At 41.0% G+C, this 23,084-nt stretch overlaps 1 protein-coding gene across 1 annotated transcript; it reads left to right on the forward strand.

Annotated features, from left to right (window-relative positions):
• The first annotated feature begins 67 nt into the window (after positions 1 to 67).
• cers1 (ceramide synthase 1) lies at positions 68 to 22,407 on the forward strand. Its single transcript, XM_028588228.1, has 7 exons — positions 68 to 1,301; positions 15,673 to 15,832; positions 18,740 to 18,920; positions 19,282 to 19,443; positions 19,528 to 19,675; positions 19,814 to 19,980; positions 21,678 to 22,407. The coding sequence occupies exons 1-7, from the start codon at positions 1,053 to 1,055 to the stop codon at positions 21,718 to 21,720; spliced, it is 1,110 nt and encodes a 369-aa protein (XP_028444029.1). The 5' UTR covers positions 68 to 1,052; the 3' UTR covers positions 21,721 to 22,407.
• The last annotated feature ends 677 nt before the right edge of the window (positions 22,408 to 23,084 follow it).

The raw sequence follows: 23,084 nt of genomic DNA on the forward strand, positions 1-23,084 counted from the left end.
TGTCTGCACTGTCTCTTTAAGTCATCCTTTTTAATCCTCAAGCAAAGGGTTCAAAACGAAGATAGCGGCCACTAATTACGTCACGCCCCTCGTTTTTTCTTCTTCATTTCGCATAAACGTACGCTGTACTCTTTTTCGGTCTACCAGTTGATACCCATTGAAAGCGAAGGGCGGCTTGTCACAACGCAGCCACGGGCACGTTGACCAGGCCAGAGCGGCGGCAGCAGCAGCGGAGGAGGAGAAGAAGAAGAAGAAGAAGAAGCGACGGCTGCCTCTTAATAGGATAATATTGTTATCTATCCTTTTCCCCCTTCGCTGGAATAACTTGGCTCTGTGTGCCGGTGAGGAATCTGCTTTTCTCACTCATGAAGCCGTACAGCGGCGTTAACAATACATAAGGCGAATAACGGAAGGATTAGACGCTACAGTGTAGCGGCGCAATCATCGCATGTGCTGGCAGGGATTGGCGCTGGAAAGGCCAAGTCAGATCGCAAGCTGAAATCGTTCATGTGTGTGACCTCCATCACATTTTAGGGCAATTTATTCAAGCCGCTAGATTAGCTTGGAAACTGCAGCCAATGCTGGTCCATTCGCTATTGTGTGCGTTTGATATAACTTAGCTAGGCGGCCAACCAGGACGCGCTGATGAGCCTGTGTGCGTAGCGGAATGATGATCAGAATAAACCTCCACCAGACAGGCTCTAATGGCTCACATTAATTGTCAAAAACTCAATTGATAATTGGCTTGTGTGACTATTAAATACAGCATCATAGTCGGTGTTTCTGGTCAGACCAGGTAGGCCCTGCTATCATTCATAAAACTGTCCTGGTCGCCAATAATGGGCCCATGTCTTAAATTGGAAAACAAAGAATTAAGCTACTGAAGAGGGTAAGCTGGTTAGATAAGCTTGTTTTAGCGTTTTTAGGTGAGCTAGCAAGCTGGTTCACGGATTAGACACACAGTCTGGACAGTATTGCTCCCTGCACTCCCTCTGTCCTTCAATTTTCCCCTCCCGGTTTCCACGTTTTTGTTCTTCCTGCGCCGCACCACAATGAGCGGTCATACCGGGGACGCCGGACCAGTGGAAGTGGAGCCCATGCCGGGATACTTAGACCTCATCACCAGAGCCTCCACCGTAATGCTGGGCGCATGGAAAGACTGCAATCCTTGCGGTTTGGAGCTCTCTAAACGGACTCTCCTGGATAATGCAAACATAACCTTGACCGAGATCACCCTGTTCTTCTTTTGCGCCTTTTTGTGGACGCAGGTCAGGCGGGGACTGACTGAAAGTCTGTTTCAGGTGGGTGACACACTATCATAACACACACTGATCCGATCCTCCCAGCTTCCCAAGGTTCATTTACTGACACCCTTAATGAATGGGTTTAGTAGCTTATATACCTCTAATTAGAGTCCCACTGCAGAAGTGTGGCCTCTGTGTTCCATCTCTCAGGCGTTGTGACTGAAGGCACATGCACTGGGTAGACTGAATGCGAGGCAGCAGTTGAGAGTGAGTAGGCTATAACACATGATAAGCAAGTGAGCAAGTCAGGAGGAACAGAATGTGTGCATGTTAGACATGTTATCACCCTTATCTATACTTTTGAGCTCCCCCTCTCTCTCTCTCTCTCTCTCTCTCTCTCTCTATTTTACACACACACACACACACACTCTATGCTGAAATTATGGGTGGGGAATGTGGATAAAATCAAGTTTTTGTAATTTTCTATCACAGTACCAATACCCTAAAATAATACATTTTCTAGAAAATGTATTAAACGGTTAAGAATATAATAACCAAAAAGCAAGATGTGTATTCTGGCTAATCCAGTACCTAACCGTTCAAAGTGTTTCTTCACATTGATACAAAAATCATATACAAATTAAACTGCCATCACTCATCGTTGTGCTCACTGATTTGCAACATTGCCCACAATGGCCAAATACACCAAGTGATGCTACATGAAGAAATGGCTAATCTCGGTTTAAATGGAATGACAAGATAACAAATTTGAACTATTGCATCTACATTATGTTAATGATATTTTATTTACGGAAATGAGACCAAAACACTGAAACGTCAGAAGAAAAATATTCTCTACTCTTATGCATAGATATAAAACAGTTGTTTTATATCTACACTTGTATGTACCTGATGATGTGCAAATACAAAACCACAATGTTTCCAAAAGCAGCATCACAACATGATGTGATGTGTTTCTTACCACAATATGCCAATCAGAAGCCAGATGCTTAAGCTGTGCTCTGAAAGACTGGCCCTATGCCCGGGTCTCCTATATTCCCTCCCCCAGTCCTGAGTACCTCCACCCTCTTGGTGCTGCCAGGGAGGGGCCCTTCTTGTCAGATAGCCAGGATGTGGCTTGTTATTGTGCTATGCTTGTGGGTGGGGGTGGAGAGTCTACACGTAGTAGATGCTACTACAGCAGTATACTGTAGCTCATGGCCCCATGTGTGAAGCCAGATGTGGCCTGAGAATGCAAAGAATGTGTGTGTGTGTGTGTGTGTCCTATTGAACAAACCCCATTTAAGGGTGGTCTGTGAAGGATAAGGTGAGATTTTTTTATGTTGGGAGAATTAAGAATCGGTCAGTGATACCTTTGGTTATTTAGTGCATGTGTAACACCACCTTCGCCGAGTTTACATTAGGGATGAAGATGATGGATTCAGTGTAAGGTCAGTCGTGCTGAGCTAATGCAATATGAATATTGCTGTTATACATCACAAAAGCTGGGGTGGGTTGTCAGAAGCGTACAACTACATTATTTGAGGTTGTATGTGAGCTCAGCCAATTGCACTGATTTGAACTATACAGGATGTTTTCTCACTTGTTTAGTTTGACATTAAGTAAACACATTGATTACCTTACCCATTACCAGTAATGCTTGAATTGTGTTCTTTTTTGTTTTGTTGAAGTACACAATAGCAGCTATGGGCTCTAATGTGTGCACAATAAGCAGAATAGATGACAGCTCAGACAATCCTGAGCACACATACTTAATTAGGTTCAGAGCTCATGAAAACTTATGGACATTTACACATCAGTGGACAAAGCCCTGATGTGAGGAGTGCATGTTGGTTCTTCTGACATACTATAAAAACACTTTTTAGACCTCAAATAATGTTTTGCTAAATAAATGACATAGGCATCAATATCAGGATTTTTCCTGGCTCAGAATGGGCCTTTAGGGGGACAGACTACGCACAGCAGTAAGCATGATCGGTCCGCGTAGTAAAGGCAATGAGTCTGTGTTACCTTAGTTAGCTTGCCATTGAATTTCAGAACACATCTGCCACAAGAGCTGATAGATGAAAATAATTAGTTTCCTGTTTTGTTACTTACAGTACTCCCAGTCATGGTTGACAAATGAAGGTTGACCCACTTAAAATATCCATTTACTCTCTGAGTTTTTCACTGTACAGTGAGATTCCAATTGTGAAAGCGGCAGAGTGATGATACTTGATTTCGTATGCTCAGGTCAATGCACTCAGTCAGTAGTACCACAAGGACAGCAGTCACATCTTGTTACAATGTGTAACTCATAAAAGTGTGAGACTAATGCCTTCTGGTGGAACCCTCTTACTGAGAATGAGATATTCAATCTTCTGCATTGAGAAGATTTATTTTCACAGCTGATCAATTCAATCAAGGATATCCTCAAGCATACTGCTAGACATAAGACTGTGGATGGACGCTTGCTTTTATGGTGGCTGAACTTGGTCCATTAAGCTGGCTGTTCAAAAGCTGGGAAATAAGGTTAAGATTGCAAACGCCGAGGTGGGATGGATCAACTTCTGTACAGAGTCTTTTGTATGTGTCAACCGTTCTGTGTTTATGTTAACCTACCAAGGAAACCAGGTTCCACATGGTACCATCTTTTCACATGTCTGTGAGCATGCTGTTGGGTGAGCTAAGGCGAGTGTGTTGGGAATGGGGATGGCGCCCGTGCACACAGCACTGTTTGCTTTAGTGAGTGGTTTCCATCATGTTTCACTTTTGGTTTGATGCTTGAGTGTATGAGCCAGAGCGCCACCTTTTCAGGTTAAATTAAACACAACTTGTTGATAAACTACTTGAGCTCTACTGTTACATAAAAATAATCTGCATAATCTCTTGACTCATCCATTGGCACTACTGACACTGGCATTTTATATTGTGTCCTTTTAAGTTAGGTGTTGAAAAGCTTTCCATTCATTTTAGGGAAATGGATAGTGAAATGCTTCACTCTGCTTAGATGACCTGACTTCTAAAGAAAATGTACCAAGTTATCTTCTAAATGGCATGTGACATGTCGTGTGAAAGTAGCTGTACTCCTTCCTCTTTGTTTTTTCAGCTTCACTCTGCACACATTTGTCATGTAAAGGTTTATGTCTCTGTTTTTGCTTGCAAGATTAAATAGTTGTTCATATGGTGGTCTATGAGTTGTGCATTGCATTTATATGCTTGTGTGTTTGTGTCTGTGTCTGTGTGAGGTTTCAGATATTTTTGTGTGTGCATGTCAGCATGCACGTGCAACTTCCTGCTATATTAATAAACTAAACTAAAAATTTTAGTCACAAACTTGACTGTACGACGTCCCGGCTAATGGGGACGCACTTGTCTGCTTTGCTCTCTGTTACTTAATGAGTAATATTTATGACCCGAGTCACCTGACTGGCCTGATCCACAGATATAACTACAATCCACATCACTACTTTGTGTATAAAGTATATTCATACCCCCCCCTCTCTCTCTCTCTCTCTGTCACATATCTATGTTTACATGCCGTGGCTGAAAAGACTTAAATTGGGAAAGGCTCAAGGCAGACAGTGGTCAAGCGCTCCTAGCTGCAGCAGTTTATAACCACTCTCATAAATGCCTCCCATGGCCACACACACACACACACACACACACATACATACTCACACTCACACTCGCTCTCTGAAGCAGTCACTCAAAGAGGAGAGCAGCAGTATGCTTGCCAGCTCCAGTCTCGTTGCAGAGCCGAGTAGCATGCTGCTGTTTTCAATGTGAAAACAGCCTGAGGTTTGACATGGTCTCCCGACTACAAATCCCAGATCACCTTAAACTGAGCCACTGCTCATCGTTCTGCATTAGAGCCGCAGAGAGAAACCTGATACTGAATTTGTGGTAAAGGGGAAATGCTTTCCATTCAGCGAAAAGTGCCCACTCAGGTGAAACTTGCTTGTCATTTTGACACTGATTGCAAGCAATTGCTCGGAAGTTTGGTTATTATTAGTTACATCCTCCTCTCATCTCCTTTCAGCTGTCTAATTTATCACCACATAGCGTTTAAGCGAGCAGCACTTTCGCCATCACTTGACACGTGATCTATTGTTCTGCTCTGTGTGCTTCAGTGTGTCATACATCATAAATACAGAGAGCACTTATGGCTTCACAAAACTGTCAGACCCTTTGTTTCCCACACACAGGTTGTGCTTCAATAAATCACAATTTTTCACTGTGATAGCTGTGTTATATAAGTCTAATTATCCATCATATTTGTGTATGTTTTTGATTATGCCTAATTTCAGTGCTACAGTATGTTCCAAACCTTGTGTGTCTGCAAAAAGTTGAATGTCTGATGGTTTTGTGCACTTTTAGGGTTGGCCTCCTGCAGGATTGTTCTAACCTGTATCAAGCTGTCCAGTTCAAATTTCCCACTGACGTATTTGGTGTCTTGCTTGTCGAGTTTAGGAGCAGGTTTCCATATCACTGCCTTTTTGAACCTTTTGGTCCCTTTATACAAACTATTTTTGCCAGCCATTTGCATTATCAGCAAATATTATTTGTTAAGAGAGATAGATTTGAATTATGTATTAACAATTTTAAAGTTTGGTAAATTGAAGAACTCTTAAGATTCATTTTTTTTGTTGTTGGCATTTTAGGCCTTTATTTGTGACATGACCGCTTAGACAGAGAGGGGAGAGAGAGAGAGGAAATGACATGCAGCAAAGAGCTGCAGGTCACAACTGAACCGCGTACTCTACCAGGTGAGCTGGCCAGGCGCCCAAATTAAAGAACTCTTAACCGTATTCCCACAAACCTCCTATCCCCTGCTAATGAACACACATGTAGACTCTTATGTAGCGCTCACAACGGTTAGTTGATTAAACAATTAGTTAATCAAAAGAAAAAGAAAAACATGCAACATAAAACATTCTTTGGTTTAATTTAAAGTGTGAGGATTGTTCTGCTTTTCTCTTGTTTTACATAATTGTAAATTGAATATCTTTGGATTTTGGACTGTTGGTTGAACATTACAAGATATTTGAAGATGTCACATTAGGCTCTGTGAAGTAGCAACAGACATTTTTTCTTTGCCGTTTTATAGACTTAATCAATAAATCAGAAAAAAACTGCCAGTTTAATCCATAATAAAAACAAGCGTTCCTTGCATCCCTACTCTTATGCTCTCCATCAGGTGAACAGAAGAGAGTGCAGCCTTCAGGTGTGTTTCTCAAGATTTGATGTATTCCATATTTAATGCAGTATTTTGTAGAAGACCCTTTCATAGACCATAATTCAGTACAAGCCTGGAGTTGTTGTATAAAAACCAGATGTATTGATGATATAAGTGACTGTAGAAACAGCGGGATGGCCTGTATACTCTATAACAGGGTGAATCACGGCCAAAGCAGCCATATGTACCACCAGGTACAAAGCAGGATCATTACTCAGCTCTGTTTGCTGACTGTGACAGTCTTGACTCTCCTCTGGTCAACTGGAATGCGCTGTGAGGCCTTGACCGCTACAGAGCAGCTGTGGTCAGCCTCTCAACCTTTTTTTCTCTTCCTCTCGTTTTCTGTCTCCCTTACTTGCCTCCCTGTAGACACAGTGGACAGGCTGTCATTAGACAAGAACACACTGTAGGCCTAAGATAGCGTCTGTGGGTGGATGACCATCGGCCTGTTGATGCATACATAGATTGGCCTGTTAAACACACACACACACACACACACACACACACACACACACACACACACATGCATTTATACTCATACACACACATTGTCTCTGTTGCCAATTTCATGGCTAGTGCATTATAAATGACAGCCATATGTCTTCTAGCTGTCAGTCTGGACAGGGAGCAGCTTGAGTGAATATCTTAACACTTCACTGAGACTGAACCTTTTATGTTGGGTTGTTTTTCCACTCTCTTTCTGTCTTTGTTAACTAGCCCAGTAATAATATGAGGATTTTAAATTGTATTGTATATTCACATAAATAACACATCAATTCACATAATGTTGTTCTTTCTGCAGTGTTGGAACATACACAATGGCAGAGACAAAGATCGAGACAGCATTATAATAATGATACACTCTTCAGTATGAAAGTCATTAGACACAAAAAAAAAACATATGACCAAACATCACAAGCCATGTTCCCTGCTCACAGCAAAATGGAAAGAATCATCAAATAAAGAGCTCACTGTGTGAAACTTAGTTTTTTTCAGTTGCTTAAGCACAATTTTGAAAACAGGGACCGTCTTTTTCAAAACACTACACCCAATTAGCACAACCACACACCCTATTAGCAGAACACCTCAGACCCTTTGCAAAATGAAACACTTGCAAAAAAATACACTAATTTATAAAAAATATATTTTGTTACCATATGAAACACACACATTTCGTTTGACTTAATTATGTTTGGCCAGATACACACTGCTGTTGCTAACCTAAAACACTTTTAGCAATTCTACTTCTCAGTGATTAGAATACTGTAAATTAACTACCCAGAGACAGTGCAAATTTACAATAAGTTCACCAAACACTACACAAGACCAATGCTGCAGACTGAGGAAAAAATATAATTTATTTCTCTCCTTGAATGTTGAATCCATCCTTGCACAGCTGCGGCGTCAACTTGGTCACAGGCGTCCTCCGTAGCCTGAATGAATCGTAAACCCTCGCGTGAATATGGGCCCCCCTTCCTCCTTGTCGTTCTCAACACTCGATCCTCAAATGTCACAGGGAGGGGTATCAAAGGTGCTGATATGGTGCATACAATGAGCAGCTGATTACTGTAACTGTAGACAGATTTTCTTTTACCTGTTTCCTTGTTGAAATGTCCTTATGACAGATGCCGCTGTATATCTACTAAGATTTGGCTGAATTCTTAGTCCAGCCTCCCTCAGCGTCAATCCGTGGTTCACAACATGGTCCACTAGTGTTGCGTGACTTTCATTTGATTAATTTGGTCCTCTTCTTCTTTGAGCATATTCTCCGGCTTCAGGTCTCCCTCCCCTCTTGGAAATGACATCATGATAAATTTCTGTGTCAAATGCATACAATTGTGTTTAGTGTTTTGCAAATCACTGTGTGTAATATTTTTCAAAAAGTGTGCAGCTGACAGTGTGCTTACAGTTGTGGAAATCTAGGCCAGTGTTTTGCTCCTTGAGTGTAAGGTTTTGCTAATTGTGGGAAAGTTTTAATTTTCGGTTGTGTGTGGAGTAAATGTAACAGGGTGGGAAACTAAAACTAATGCTGCGGAGTGGACAACTGTATCGTCTTTGAGCCAAAATGAAACAGCTCGGGTGGTGAATGAATGTTTGTGATAAGACCTGGATACATGGAAAATGGTTCAAGAATTAGCCTTTTTTTGCAGGATACATTTACTGATTTAACTTATGCTGATTTGTATCAGCAGTGTTGTTGCCTGTGTCATGTATTTCAGATATCATGTATTCAATATGATTAGAAACACATTTATCATTTTTGGTTCAATGTAAATGAGGTGTATGAAATCTGCCCAGCTAGCCTTTCTTGAAATGTACTCTCATGCGCTCTGTTAGGTAGTTTTAGCCTTTCTGATCATTGCTGTGCTGAGAACTAAGTAGGGGGTTAATGCCTCCACTGGGATCAACTAATGGGATAGACCTCCTCCTAACAGGTGCACCTGCTCTCATGCACACACACATTGTGACACATATATGCTGGTAAATCATACGCATGCTCTCACACACACACACACAAGACAGCAAGGTTTCAAATCCTCTCTTTATTTGAATACATCTCATGTATTTACATAGCAGGAATTGAAACCACTGCATGATTAATTCTGACTAAAAATAGGTCGTTAATGGTTCCTTCGCTGTGAGTGTCAGATAAAGTTGTCTACGTGTGTGTAATAGTTGCCATGCCATCAACTTGCAACTGATTCAAAGACTTAAATGCCGTGTTTCACAGTATTATTGAATATGTTTTGCGATTTAGTTAAAGTAATTCAATTTGTGTAGAGACAATAAGACCTGCAAACACCTTGAACTTGTTGAATGTTGGCTAGGTTTTTACACTAGCCAGTCAAGTCAGCAGGGAGCCTGACAATTTGCTTAATCTGCGATGGTCAGAAGGTGTATCTTTTACATGCCACTACAGTCATAAATTGTGGTTATTTACCTAGTCGTCCAGTGACGTACTTGCTTGCAAATGAGCAACGTTGCCTTGTCTAATTGTGTATTTTTAATCAAATTAGGTTCAAATGTTCAGCCAGCCTCTTGGTTCAACAGCAGTATTCCAGCAGTGGCCATCTGCAATTGTAAGTTGTCCTGGTGGGCCAGATATTTAAACAACATACATATGGAAAGTCATATGCTGTTTGATTTTTAATTAGTCTGCTTGCCTCATCCAGATGTTTTTAATAAATGAATAACATCTCATAGCCTGTTTCTTTTTGTTTGAATGGCAGGTCCATATTAAGGATATGATTGGGCTCTTTTCCCAAATTAAAATGTCTTTCTGTCCTTGCAAACCTCAACATTTGTTGCCTTCAGGTGCCTGTTGAAAAAAGAATTGGTATCAAAAGGGAGTAAATATAGTTGGGATATTCACAAAGTTTGACCCAAATGGAATAAAAATGGAAATGGTTGTTTGTTGCTTTTAACTTGGAATTTTCCATGTGCAGAAGGAACAATGAAAATGTTTCATTAACCATCTGGTAGCCTTATCTGACCTGAGAAGTGCAGTGTAGATTGTTTTTGTGTGTGTGTGTGTGTATATATATATATATATATATATATATATATATATATATATATATATATATATATATATATATATATATATATATATATAATACGAACAATGTGTGTGTGTGTGTTCCTTCTCAATGAGTTTCTCTACTAAGTCACTCCCATTTTCTCACTGTCCCAGTTGTTGAATCAATGACGTTAAGATAATGTGGTATTCGCTTTAACCGTGCCCCACACTTCTCGCTGTGACTTCACTTCCACATTATCGTTACTTTTATCATACAGCAGCCTCACTGTGATGAAGCCTGTTGCTGTGTTAAGCTGTTGATAATGCCAAGACTTCCATGTCCCTGCTTCAGATTAAAATCCTTCCACTAGTGAACTAACTACTTGAGGACCTCTGATGGTGATGACTGCTAATCAAGCCTAGTTCCAGACCTCTGATTCACATTCAGCAATTCAATAGGTGTTGTGCCCATTTATGGCTGTTTCTGCCAGTCTGAGAAACATTTGACTAATCAGAGCTAAGTAGGTGGGATCAAGAATGGGGACATGACTGCAGGCAAAAGTGAGGGCCGCCGTGCGCTGGCTGAGGTGGGATCCCGGCCCCTCGGGGTTGGGCGCACCGCCAGCCCGTCTCGCCTGCACCGTTGGGGAGGTGGAGCGTGAGCGCGTGCGATAGATCCCGAAAGATGGTGAACTATGCCTGGGCAGGGTGAAGCCAGAGGAAACTCTGGTGGAGGCCCGTAGCAGTCTTGACGTGCAAATCGGCCATAAGGCCAAAATAGCCAATTTGTCTCCCTTTCTCTTCATTCTTCTCCTCCTCGGCACCTGCTCATTAATGTCATGGCTAGCATTACACAAACATATTGAAATAAAAGCTTACTTCCTCCATAACCTCCCTAACTTTAGTACAACAGCGTGCTGCGTCTGATGTCATTGTTATTGTTCTTTTGCGAATGCGGGTCAGTTCGAAACCAGTTCACACTGGAATCTGATATAGGCCACATTTTAAAAGGTAATGTGAACAGCCAAACCAAAAATCGGATCTGAGCAAAAAATCCGAATCAAGCATTAAGACTTGTGGTGTGAACTTAGCTTTTATTTCGTAGCTACATCCATGAAAAATTCTAGCAGAAAAATAGGGGAATGGGTGGATGAGACAATGCTGCTGTACAAGTTGCTTTAAGTCTACACACAGAAACAATGTTTAAACTAACATGATTAGATGATCAATGTGGAAGAACTTGAACTGCTCTTAGCAACTACTACCACAGCCTCACTGTCAACTGACAGTAGGATGGATACATTACTTGCTACGGATTGGTTAGGGTACAATAAAATAAAATAACCCTCCTTCCAACAAGGTGTCGGTTAACATGGACACAAAGTCAGAATGAATGAAGTGAAACAAAACGGCAGTTTACTCTGATTGTCAGGCTACTAAAAATCAATCTACTGTTGGATTTGAAAGATTCTAGCACCATTTGTTGGTAAATAAGTATTAAATATTGTAGCAAGAAATGGTGAGAAGAAACAGCCACAGTAAACATGCATGTGGTTATTACATTTTTAATCTAAAACCTCCAACAGATCACTGAGACACCTTTTACCATGTAAATCCTGTTACATGTAAAACCATCAAAATAGAAATTCAGTGAAGGAAAAACTCTGGATGCTTCTGCCTCCATCTGGGGCTTTATTCCTAATGACAGCTGTCCGCTCATTACCTTGTTAAGAACAATGGGGGGGATGTTTCTCTTTATAGAAGCAGATATTCTGATTATATACAGATTATATAATAAATGTGTAATGAAGAAGATAAAAACCGTTGATTCTAACCTACACAGAGCACCAGAAAAGTCTAGAAGACACTTCAAATAGTGTTTTTAATCACAGATAAATAAGCTATATTTGCTTGCATATGTAAATATAGTCTAAAACTCTGGCCATCCATTGGATTAGCTTTTGAAAATCCCATTAGACCCCAGTCTAGAAATAGATGTAAAGAGAACGGAGGGAATCCGTGACAGAATTGGGTTTAAAAGGGCCACTGAGACTGACTAAGTGACGTCAGACCAACGAGAGAGATCGAAGGAATGAAAGAGGGTGAATGAGAGAGAGGGCCTTATTGAACAGATCCACACGAGCCAGTATCCTGACTCAGTGGCCCAGTTTATGTTCTTACGCAACAGGCCATTGGAGTGCATTCACCCTCTCTCCTCTCTCATCACTTGCTTCGAGGAAGGGCAGAGGGGGATGGGGGGGCTTTTTAGAGAGGAGGGTGAAAGGGAGGGCAATGGGGTGCAGCTGCAGAGAAACAGACGGGGAAGGACTCTAATGGAGGAGAGATTAGGCCACACTGTAGGGCTTTGCCAACATCCCTGCACGGTTGCTAAGGGAACCACTTATTTGTCGTCAAGTCTCTTTGACACCATCTCCTTTTCTGTCATACGCATTCTGCTTCTCTTCTGTTTTTAAAGGTGCTTCTCCTTAGCAGGGGGTAGCTGAAAGCGAAATAAAATCCAGTGGTGCCGTGAGCTAGAGAACGAGTTCAGCCAGAGGGGGGGGGGGCACGGCGACTGTTGAATGGTCGCAGGTCCCAACTGAGTAATTCAAGGCCCTGTCATTTATCCGACAGAGGACGAGTGGATTATCTCAGTGTCCTTGACCCACTAAAACCCCCACTTTGTATGCTGGCATAGAGAAGTAAAAGGTAGATGGATAGAGTGGGTGGATAGGACCCAGTGTGATGGTGGGCTGGCTGGCACAGAGAGACAATAATGCAGCCATTGGCAGGCTGTTATATAATCTCTCAGAATCTGCATTTCAAACAAAGATGATGTCCCTGCTGTGTGGTTTTGGTCGCTTTAAGGCCGGGACCAGAGAGACCACCTCTGGCCAAAACTAGGCAGGAAGTAAAAAGATCACATTTCCCTAACAAATATCAGTAAGTGAACCCCCAAAGACAAATCTGCTATCAGCTGGTGCCGGGTCATGCCACTGCAAATAGGAAATTTTGTACAAATTTAGATTCAGGGTTTATTTACTCTTAAACCAGGTGTTGCAAGTAGTTTAAACTTTGAAACTGGATGTAATCAGGAATTTCTTGCTCTATAATCATGCTGAGTGATAATCCAGACAGAGCACTGCATTAAAAAATGCATGGGGCTGCTTTGGTGAAGTGTGTGGTGGAGTGTTGCTACAGGTACATATTAGAAGAGGAAATGTGATCCAGGGAGTCCAGTTTGAGTATCAGATCCATGAGTTTGAAAGCTTATCAGACACCAAAAGAGCGGTTTATATTACTGTGTGGAAGGATCGCGCAACTTTGCAAAGTTATTGTGACACAGTTATTCTTATATGGTCATATAAAGTTATATAAGAGGGACCAAGTGTGCACACATCTCAGGTGCAAAAGTAACACAAAAAATACCACTTTGGTTGTAAAATGCAGCTGGCACCCTTTCCAAAGAAAGCTGTGTCACTACTTGTCGCATGAGTTTAGTTGCAGTGTAACGTAGCCACAAATGATGACCAAGGAAAGGGCATGAAAGCTAGACCAGTGGTGTTATAGATGCAAATGAGTGCAACAGCGTGTAGAAGAATATAAAGGGTAAACAGAACAGATGTATATATGGAGAAGTACAAGCAGCAGTGAGACAGCAGTAATAGTGATTAACAAGTAAGGTATGAGATGCAGAGGCATGGCTAGTGTATGCAGTAACTTGGATCAGCCACAGGTTTGCTACAGCCTGCGTGAGTGTGCATAGAATTATGTTTTTGTGTATCGGAGGGGGTGATGTGTTGGAAGACTGGGGGGGGTGGGGGGGGGGGGTATGCTGTGTGTTGACAGCTGGCTTCTATAAATAAATGTTACAGGCAGGGGGGGGAGACATGGTTTGGAGAGAGACAATGAAAGAAGAGCAAGAAATAAAGGGGAAGGAGGGGAGGAAGCAGCGGATGGGAGGGCTGATAGCGATGGACTGATACAGATGTACTGAGAAACGCAAAAGAATGTGGTGAGTGTCCTGAACTCCGGTCATGACTCACTGAACACGTTCCACATGTCACCACCGTCTCAACCAATCAGCCGCCCCTGGTGGGATCATGTGCCTCCTGCCTCTGCCTATCATCTTCTTCTTCTTCATGTGATTGGACTCGAGGACCACAAAGTCTGTTGTCGTTACAATTTATCTCACCATCAGTGTTGCCCTGTCATCTTCCTTCCCTTGTCTTGTTTTGACTTGCCTGCGTGTGACGCAGGGACTCCATCAAATCCAGAAAACAGCAGAAGAGTCAGAAACATAAGAATGAAGAGAAATGAGTAAGATGATAAAGAAGAGATAAACGACTCTACAGGCGTTGTGCTTTTTGTTACACAGACAGGCAAAGTATCAGACATATACAGTTCCTGAATCCCTGTGAATGTCACTTTCTGAGAACTTGCGACTCCCTCCATTAATATGTAATGTAGTCGGTTACTGAGCCCTGTCGTATCATATCCTGTAGACTAGCTGCTTGGTAACAACTGACTGAGATGTACTGTATCACTGACACTGGCCACTTTCACTTTCTTGCCTCCTGTTACACCATTTCATTGCCTTCCAAAGTGGTGAGTGTGTGTGCGTGTGAGGCGGTGGGTTTGGTTTCCTGTCTTTGCACACTGAACACCTGCCTGTCGAACTGATGTACCTGTCTTACCTATTTTAGCTGACATTCTGCATGTCTTTGTTCCTCTGTGATTATGATTCAGAGTTTCTGCTGCCACAATAGTGATAGAGGCTGGAGAGAGAGAAGAGGGGAGGGAAAAGGTGCAAGTGAGGAGGCACAAAGATTAGGGTGAGGACAGATGGAGGAAGCCTTCTCTCCCACTTCCACTATTTTCTGCCTACACAGCAAACCATAAGCAGACTTGTGAAAGACACGTTTCTGTGGGCAGACGGTCACATTGTTGTATGTATGTATGTATGTATGTATGAACTGTTGCTTACTGATGAAGGTCTACGTGTGTGTCAGAAAGAGAGCATGTGTCATTTGAGTTATATGCATATTTATCGGTCTCTGCCTAAAAACGACATCTGCTGTATCTGTAATCTGGCATCTTAACAACATCCTGACACTGTCCGTAGTGCTGGCAACAGGCCAAACTATAACTATATAATTTAATTAAATTATAAAGACACAGTGTACACTACCCTCTTAATGTCTTCATTCTAGCTTCCTTTTAGGCCCATTTGTTTTATGCAGCCAGTGTTCATTAGTTCAGAAAAATAAGCCTAAGTTTGTTGCATTCCCTCTAAAAAAACATCTGTGCGCCAACTGGCCAAAATATTTAATTTATCAGCCTTTACATCATGGAACAACATAAACGGTTCTTTGCAATAAAACAAATGAAGACAAATGATTTCAGCTCAGAAGACACTAGTGCATTAAAAGACTTTAAAGAACCCATGTGGTGAATTTGCTTGGCCACACACTGAATTAAGAGCCATTGTATTGACTTTACAATTCTGTAAAAGGACACCATCTAAATTAATCAGTTGTGTCTAAAGGACCTCCCAGCAGCCCACCCAGCCGCATGCTTAAAGAAGCAGCTAAATTATTTCTGAGTGTGACTTCCTCACACCTCTCCTCTGTCTGACTGTAGTTCTTCTTTCTGCTCTGTCCCTGCAGCCTCTAGCACAGTGGTGCAGGCTGCTGCCCAAAGATGCTGCCAAGATGCCAGAGAGCGCGTGGAAGCTGGTCTTCTACACCATGTCCTGGTCATACAGCACCTACCTGCTCTTCTTCACCTCCTACTCCTTTTTCCATGACCCGCCCTCTGTCTTCTACAGTAAGATACACAACAGTGTGAACACGTAACGTCATGGACCGGTCATTTATTTAGCAGTTTGTGCCCTAGTCCTCTTAGTGATCTGTTAATTGAATGACTCTGCTCCTGATCACGTTAAAAGAAAAGAGCCTTTAATGGTTTAAATAATCTGTCAGTATTCAATATGTTGAATTGAAATTGGATTACTGAATTTACTGCTTTTAATTCCTTTTCAGGTTTTGAAGCCAGTACTTAGATCAAAATTGACCTCAGAAAAAGCATGTTTAAAGCTACATTGTGTAACAATTTCTCCCATCTAGAGGTGAAATTGTATATGACAACCAACTGAATATTACTTTCTAGCCCCTCCCATTCCGAGCGCATTTTAACTCCTACGGTGGCCGTATTATTCCAAGAAGTACGACTTCGTCCGTGAGTGTTCCTTCCAGTGTAATAATAGTTTTACGTTATTTTGGTACCATTTCATTGTTAACATCAGCTACCAGGGTTCCTAAACATACATGCAAGCTAATGTTAGCAAAGTATCAGTGCTATCGTTATTCTGTATATTGTACGAGATTAATAGTGTAAGGCAATATTTACAGCGTAGGAGAGAAGCAACGGAGGTTGGTGTTTTTAATATATTTCTCTGAGCAGTATGAACAATCGTGTCAATGAAACCGAAATTAGCTCTTAGTATCTTCATCGTTTACACGCAGCTGTTCTAGCTGTAGCTAGTCTAATAGTTACAATTGCACATGATGTGAGTTGTCTGCCAGGGAAATCATGACACATATGATTACGTTTATGTTACAAGGTAGACAATCCTTTTTCATCATTGACGCAAGGAAAAGTATCCTAGACGTCGTTCTAGCGTTATGCACAACCATGCTATACAAGCAACTATAAAACTTCAAATTTACACAAATAGGCAGAATTACCTTTTGAAAAGAAAGCAGGCAACTTTCTTGCTCCTTGCTCCTTATGAGCTCTTTCCATCTTGGAAAAGCCACTCCAATATTAACTTTGGTCTTGTTGCTTTGCCTGTCGCGTTGTCGTTTTAATTCTCTTTTTAACTTCCTTGGCGACTCCGTTATCTTCTCCCCCTCCCTGGCATTCGTCACGGTACCACTGAGTTTAAAAGCGCGAAAGGCGGAGGTATGTTCCTCTTTGGCTAATGTATTTTAAAGATGGAGGTGCAACGTGTCATTCGCAATAATATGTGACATTCGAGCGAGTCGCTCGTATGTATTCTGAATGATTCTGAATGGCAGATTCTATGCGTACGAGAATACTTTGATTAGTTGATGGAAGTAATTACACATGAATGAGCACATATTTGTGAAAGAACAAAGGGTTTTTTGCTAAGAATCAACTAAAAAAAGTACACAATGGAGCTTTAATAGTACTGTAACTGAGCCATTTTGTCATTGGAAGTTGCTTTGGGTAAAAGTGTCAGCTAAATGACATTTAATGTAATGTAATTTTCCTACCTAACCTCTCAAGGAGCTGAAGTCATTTTAATCTAATGAATCAGCAAGCACCACATCTTAATCCTATAGTGGATATTCATGCATATTCTGAGCCTTGAATTGAATCACTTATTAACCAATCGTCAGTGATTCGGTATTATTAATAAAAAAAAAAAAATCCAAACTTCTTTTTATAGTAACCAAAAGGACAGAAATGATATACCAACAATCCTAAATAGAGCAACGTTTTATGATAGAATACATTAAGTTTTGCCCCACCATCTCCATAATAGCACCTAATGGATGACTATCACTGCTAATGTAGGATAGATGTGTAAGGTGGATTCCACTTAAAATCCAGCAATGTCTTTTATAGTCTCTCTGCTTCCTCCATCAGACACGGAAGTGTCAGGGCTCTGATCGAACTCAATCGCTCTGAGTGGAGCTAGCAAAGGCTGGTTGACAGGTTCATCTTCAATAGCTGCGTCAACTCTAATAGCTTCCAGCCTGAGATGTAATGACGGAAGATCCAATCAATAAACATTACGCACGGCCTGAACATAACCCCATCCCACCAGAGACATACCTTACTCAAACATCGGAGGAGAAAGTTTCCATTACTTTAGAAACCCTCTTTAATTCCCCCGAGGTTAAACCTGATCCCTCCAGCCTCTTCCACATCTGGCATCCTTCCCGGAAGTCACTGCATATAGCTCAGTATCTGGACATATTGGGAATACAAATGGGTGTACAGTGTATGTGTGTATAAAACAATGATCCTGCTGTATCTACAACATATTTATCATCTACACAAGATTAATCTTCTATTACTTTTCTGTGGGTTAACCATTGTTAGCACACTTAACGTTTAATGATTTTTTGTTTATTGGATCAGTGTAATGCAAATAAATTCACATTAATGATTATAGGATTAACCATTTAAATATTTACATTTCTTCAGCCTCCACAGTCATTTGTAATCTAAAATGTGTTAGAAATTAATTTAATCCACAATGTTTGAGAGTTTTGTGAGACAGTGAGTCTTGTCATCTACACACTTGCTAAAAGACAAGTGCCTCCTCCACATTTGCTTGCAGTAGTGAGTAGTGAGTCTGCAGTAAATACATCTGTTGGCATCAGCTGTTTTCAAATGTGATAGTTGTGATACAATCACCACTTTCTGTTTTACTGTGTGAGCCAGAAGTCTGAGACACTCAACTAGGAACAACAAGAAAACAGATAAAAAGAAGAAAGATGCAATTACAATACATATTAGAAAGCTCACAGAGTGCACACCTCTCTGCCAAAGGCTGCATAACGCTCTACATGCATTTTAATCCAAAATGTTTCATTTCTAATCTGCATCTGAATGATGTTGGTTATAAAGTAAACGCTGACATCCTTAATGTGCTCTCAGTGTGTCTCAGCCTGTGACCTCTCCTCACTTTTCCTCCAGACTGGAAGAGTGGTATGTCGGTACCTACAGACATCGCCATAGCCTACCTGATCCAGGGCAGCTTCTACGGCCACTCCATCTATGCTACGGTCTACATGGACGCGTGGAGGAAGGACTCAGCTGTCATGGTGGTGCACCACATCATCACGCTGGCACTCATTAGTTTTTCCTACGCGTTTAGGTACCTTTGTTAAGTCTTAAAAGATCTATTGTTGCCCCTTTTTAGTTTTTGTATGAGCATAAAGTGGCATACAGTACCATTCAGTTAATGTTATATTACCACATCATCAGCATAGATGCATGTCATATGTGTGTTGAATTAAACTTTGGTCATTGTAGTCCATCAATACGCTTTCAGCTCCCAAATGGCAGGCAAAATAGATCCAAAATAAATTGACTTGGTTGGTTTATTGTAAATGTTTCTGGTTGGACCACCCAAACATTTGCATTGGCAGATGCCTGCTTGTAATGGACTTGTATTAGAAATAAGCTAGAAATATATATATATACGCATACTGTACCGTGTGTTCCCTGGCCCTCAGATACCACAACGTAGGGATTCTGGTGTTGTTCCTCCACGACATCAATGACATCCAGCTGGAGTTCACCAAGCTCAACATCTACCTGAAGACCAGAGGAGAAGGCTATCACCTGCTCAACGATGTGCTGTCCAACATGGGCTCTGTCAGCTTTAGCGTCACCTGGTGAGGTTCAACACACACACACACACACACACAAACACTTGATCTGCAGATGAATAGACATTCATTTCTATTGTGTTCTTTCAGGTTCTGGTTCCGTCTCTACTGGTTCCCTCTCAAAGTGCTGTACGCCACATGTGTGTCCAGCCTCCAGTCTGTCCCCAACATCCCCTTCTACTTCTTCTTCAACACTCTTCTCCTGGCGCTGCTGCTCATGAACATCTACTGGTTCTTGGTGAGGAGGACACACAGGTTTCTTAATTCCAACTCAAAAAGCATTTATGGTCAATGTTTGTTTTGTCTTAAACTGCCACAACGATGTCACAATCTGACCTCTGTTGTGTATCCTGTTTCTCCCCTGTTTTTTGTGTAGTTCATTGTTGTTTTCGTAGTGAAGGTGCTAAAAGTGAAGGAGGTGAACGACGTCAGGGAGTACGAAGACGAGGAAGGCAACAACGCGGCAGCTGGCCTGCTCAAGGAACCTCAGGCAGAAAACCACGATGATGAAGATGATGCTGGACATCACAACTCTGCCCAGGGGTGAGCTAACACCAACAGACTGCGTGTCGCTTGAGACCTCAGCGCAGGGTGGAATAATACCACCCTGTGTTGTAGTTCTTTCTTTTGATATATATATATAATTTGCTGTATATGATTATTATATACAGATTATTCTTACTTTGTGTCGCTTTTATTCAATTTTAATGATTTTGTTTACTTTGCAAGCACTTTTGTGTCTCTGCATTTCGTTGTACTTTAATGTCGTGATATAGGTCTTAAATTTCATTCATAAAGGTCTTAAAAAGTCTTAAATTTGACTACAGAAACCCTGTCTAATGCCAATGGCTGACTTAATGCCACAAGACAGAGAACTTTACCAAAATACATTTTATTTTATATGCACACATAGCCAGGTGTATTGTAATATTCTTAATAAACAAAAGAGACTACAGGCACAGCGGTGCTTTGAGCTAAATGCTAACGGCAGCTTGCTAACATGTTCACAATGACAATGCTAACATTCTGATGTTTAGCAGGAATAATATTTACCTTGTTCACCATCTTAGTTTAGTGTGTTAACATGCTAACATTGACTGAACAAACCACAGCTGAGGTTAATGGAAATAAATATTAGCTGCTAGCGTGGCTGGTATAAACGTGGTCTAACAAGATAATTCAACATGCCAGCATAGGCTGTAAAAAAAAATGAATGCAGGCCTCACACCAATTTACTTACAAAGAGAAGATGGTTTCTACATAATATCACAACATAACACCGTCTTGTTTCTGTTGTCAACCAAATTCTGCGTTATATAAAATCCATGATTCTACATAAAAAGCAGCTTTTATTGGGAATTATGGCATGAGTTTGATACCCCTTAATCATTCCATCTGCATTACCACTGCTTACAGACCATACATTTATGTTGTAAAATGGTACACATACACATAGCACTTTTCAGAGTCAGTTTTGGCAGTTTTGTAGCCAAACAAGTCACTGTCCTTTCTATACCCATCTTAGCAGTTATTGTAATAATTACTATGCCTCTATAAAAGGTTTAAGTAGATTGTTTAGAATGATATAGAGATTTTTTATGAGATTTACATGTATGTTTTATGTAATGGGGGTCTCTTCTAATTTGAAAAAAAAGTACTGAAGACTTTGCAATATTGAGCTTAAAACAAGAAAATGCTAACTTGACTAAAAACAAAGTTTGTGCCTCTTTATCTGAACTTATGGATTCATCTCTTTATCTAAGGAGTTGCCTTAGTGTTGTCATGTGCACCTCTATCATCCGCTGCTGATTATCATGGTAGCCTTTGACCACTGAAACTGTGAAACTGCCGACATCTCTATCACTTTTCTATTAGTTTGGAATACTCACAGAAAAAAACTGACAGTGTCTAAACTGTTGTGTTGTGGTACAAAGATTTGATAACTCAAGCAGACACTTGCTCCTGAAGTTCAGGTGTAGATGCAGAGAGAGCAGGTCTCCCACTGAGCTTGTGTAACTAGCGGCCTTCACAGGTAGATAGGATCAAAGAGCCTGGGACCATATGGAGATGTGATTATGTGGCACTCCTTATCTGCCTGGCCTTGACCACTGCTGATATCCTCTCTGCCTGCTAATGCCTCACATCTGCTGATCACCTCTTCCGACAAGCTTATTCTCTCCTTCCCCGTCCTGTCCTTTGCTCTCATTACACTAACTCTCTCTGTTGTCTCTCTGTTGTAGAAAGCACGTGCAGAATGGGATCAACAAAAAGAAGCATCTATAACAGGCTCTCCGTCGCCACCACCTGGCACTAGGCTGTAACTACAAGCAAGACAAGACGCCCTCCTTGGACGGCTCGCGCTAAAAAAACATGGCTGAAGGGAAGAGGGTCAGAAAAAGAAAAAAGGAAGGAAAAATAGCAAGTTTTTACTCCTTTTTTTTTTTATTTGTTTTACAACATTTCATTTCATCGCTGTCATTTTGTTTTTATTAGAGCATTGTGAATGTTATTTCGGGTGACTTTTTGTCTTATTGTTGCTAACTTTAAATTTGATAGATTCAGTAGAAAGAAAAAAAAAAAACCAGTTTGAGTAAGATTTGGGCTGGGATTGTTACGTACAGTCTGACAGGGTGTCATAATCATCACCGTCACCCTGAACAGCGCCACAGCACCCAGATTGCAGTCTGTAGACATTTAGACCGACAGCAACCATCAGCAACCTGGTAAACAAGCAGCTAATTGTAATAGTATAGGGGTTAGCTGTGATTGCCGTCAGTGAAATAATTAATTAATTTCCTCCTTTAACCTCCGTCCAACTTCTCTGATGTCAGACATGAAGAAAAGGAAAAAAAAAATCATGAACTAACAGACAGCTTCTGACGTCCGTTAGTTTCAATTGAAAAGCCACATTGGTGTGTGTGTGTGTGTGTGTGTGTGTGTGTGTGTGTGTGTGTGTGTGTGTGTGTGTGTGTGTGTGTGTGTGTGTGTGTGTGTGTGTGTGTGTGTGTGTGTGTGTGTGTGTGTGTGTGTGTGTGTGTGTGTGTGTGTGTGGGTATGTGCGTGTGTTAGACATTCCAGGATGGATGTAGCCGAATCTTTTAAACTCAAAATCCTTCACAACATTTCACCTCTCAGTTTAATTTCTTTTTACATTTTATCTCTTGCACTGATGATCAACAGGCATTGGAAATATTTAATTGTATGGAAAAAGCTTCTTTTTTTTTTGTTGCACGTGTTGCAAAGCATCTGTTGGTGCACTGACATGAGGGCATACAAGCTTGTTGCTGGTTTAATGACAGCAAATAGCTAGAATTGATTGACTGGGTTTCAGTATCATCGTCATCCTTTAATTTGTTTAAACAATATGTTTGATTAACATTTATAACCAGTTTCGTGGGTGGTGATGGCGGCTATCGGGTTCACAGAAAATTTTAACAATATCCCAGAACTTGTATAAAGATAAAGATCAGTATGATTAAAAAAAAAAACATTATGTATGCACACATTATGGTATTCAGGAATGCATGACATTGAATGATTTTGGAAATATGCTATGAAATTGTCTTACAAATAATGAAGAAAAAAATCCTCTGGCTATGTAATCATAATGTCTTTATTAACGTCTAAAATAACCATCCTAAAAGTGA

This window comes from Perca flavescens, chromosome 9, assembly GCF_004354835.1.
Source record: "Perca flavescens isolate YP-PL-M2 chromosome 9, PFLA_1.0, whole genome shotgun sequence".
Classification (NCBI taxonomy): Eukaryota; Metazoa; Chordata; class Actinopteri; order Perciformes; family Percidae; genus Perca; species Perca flavescens.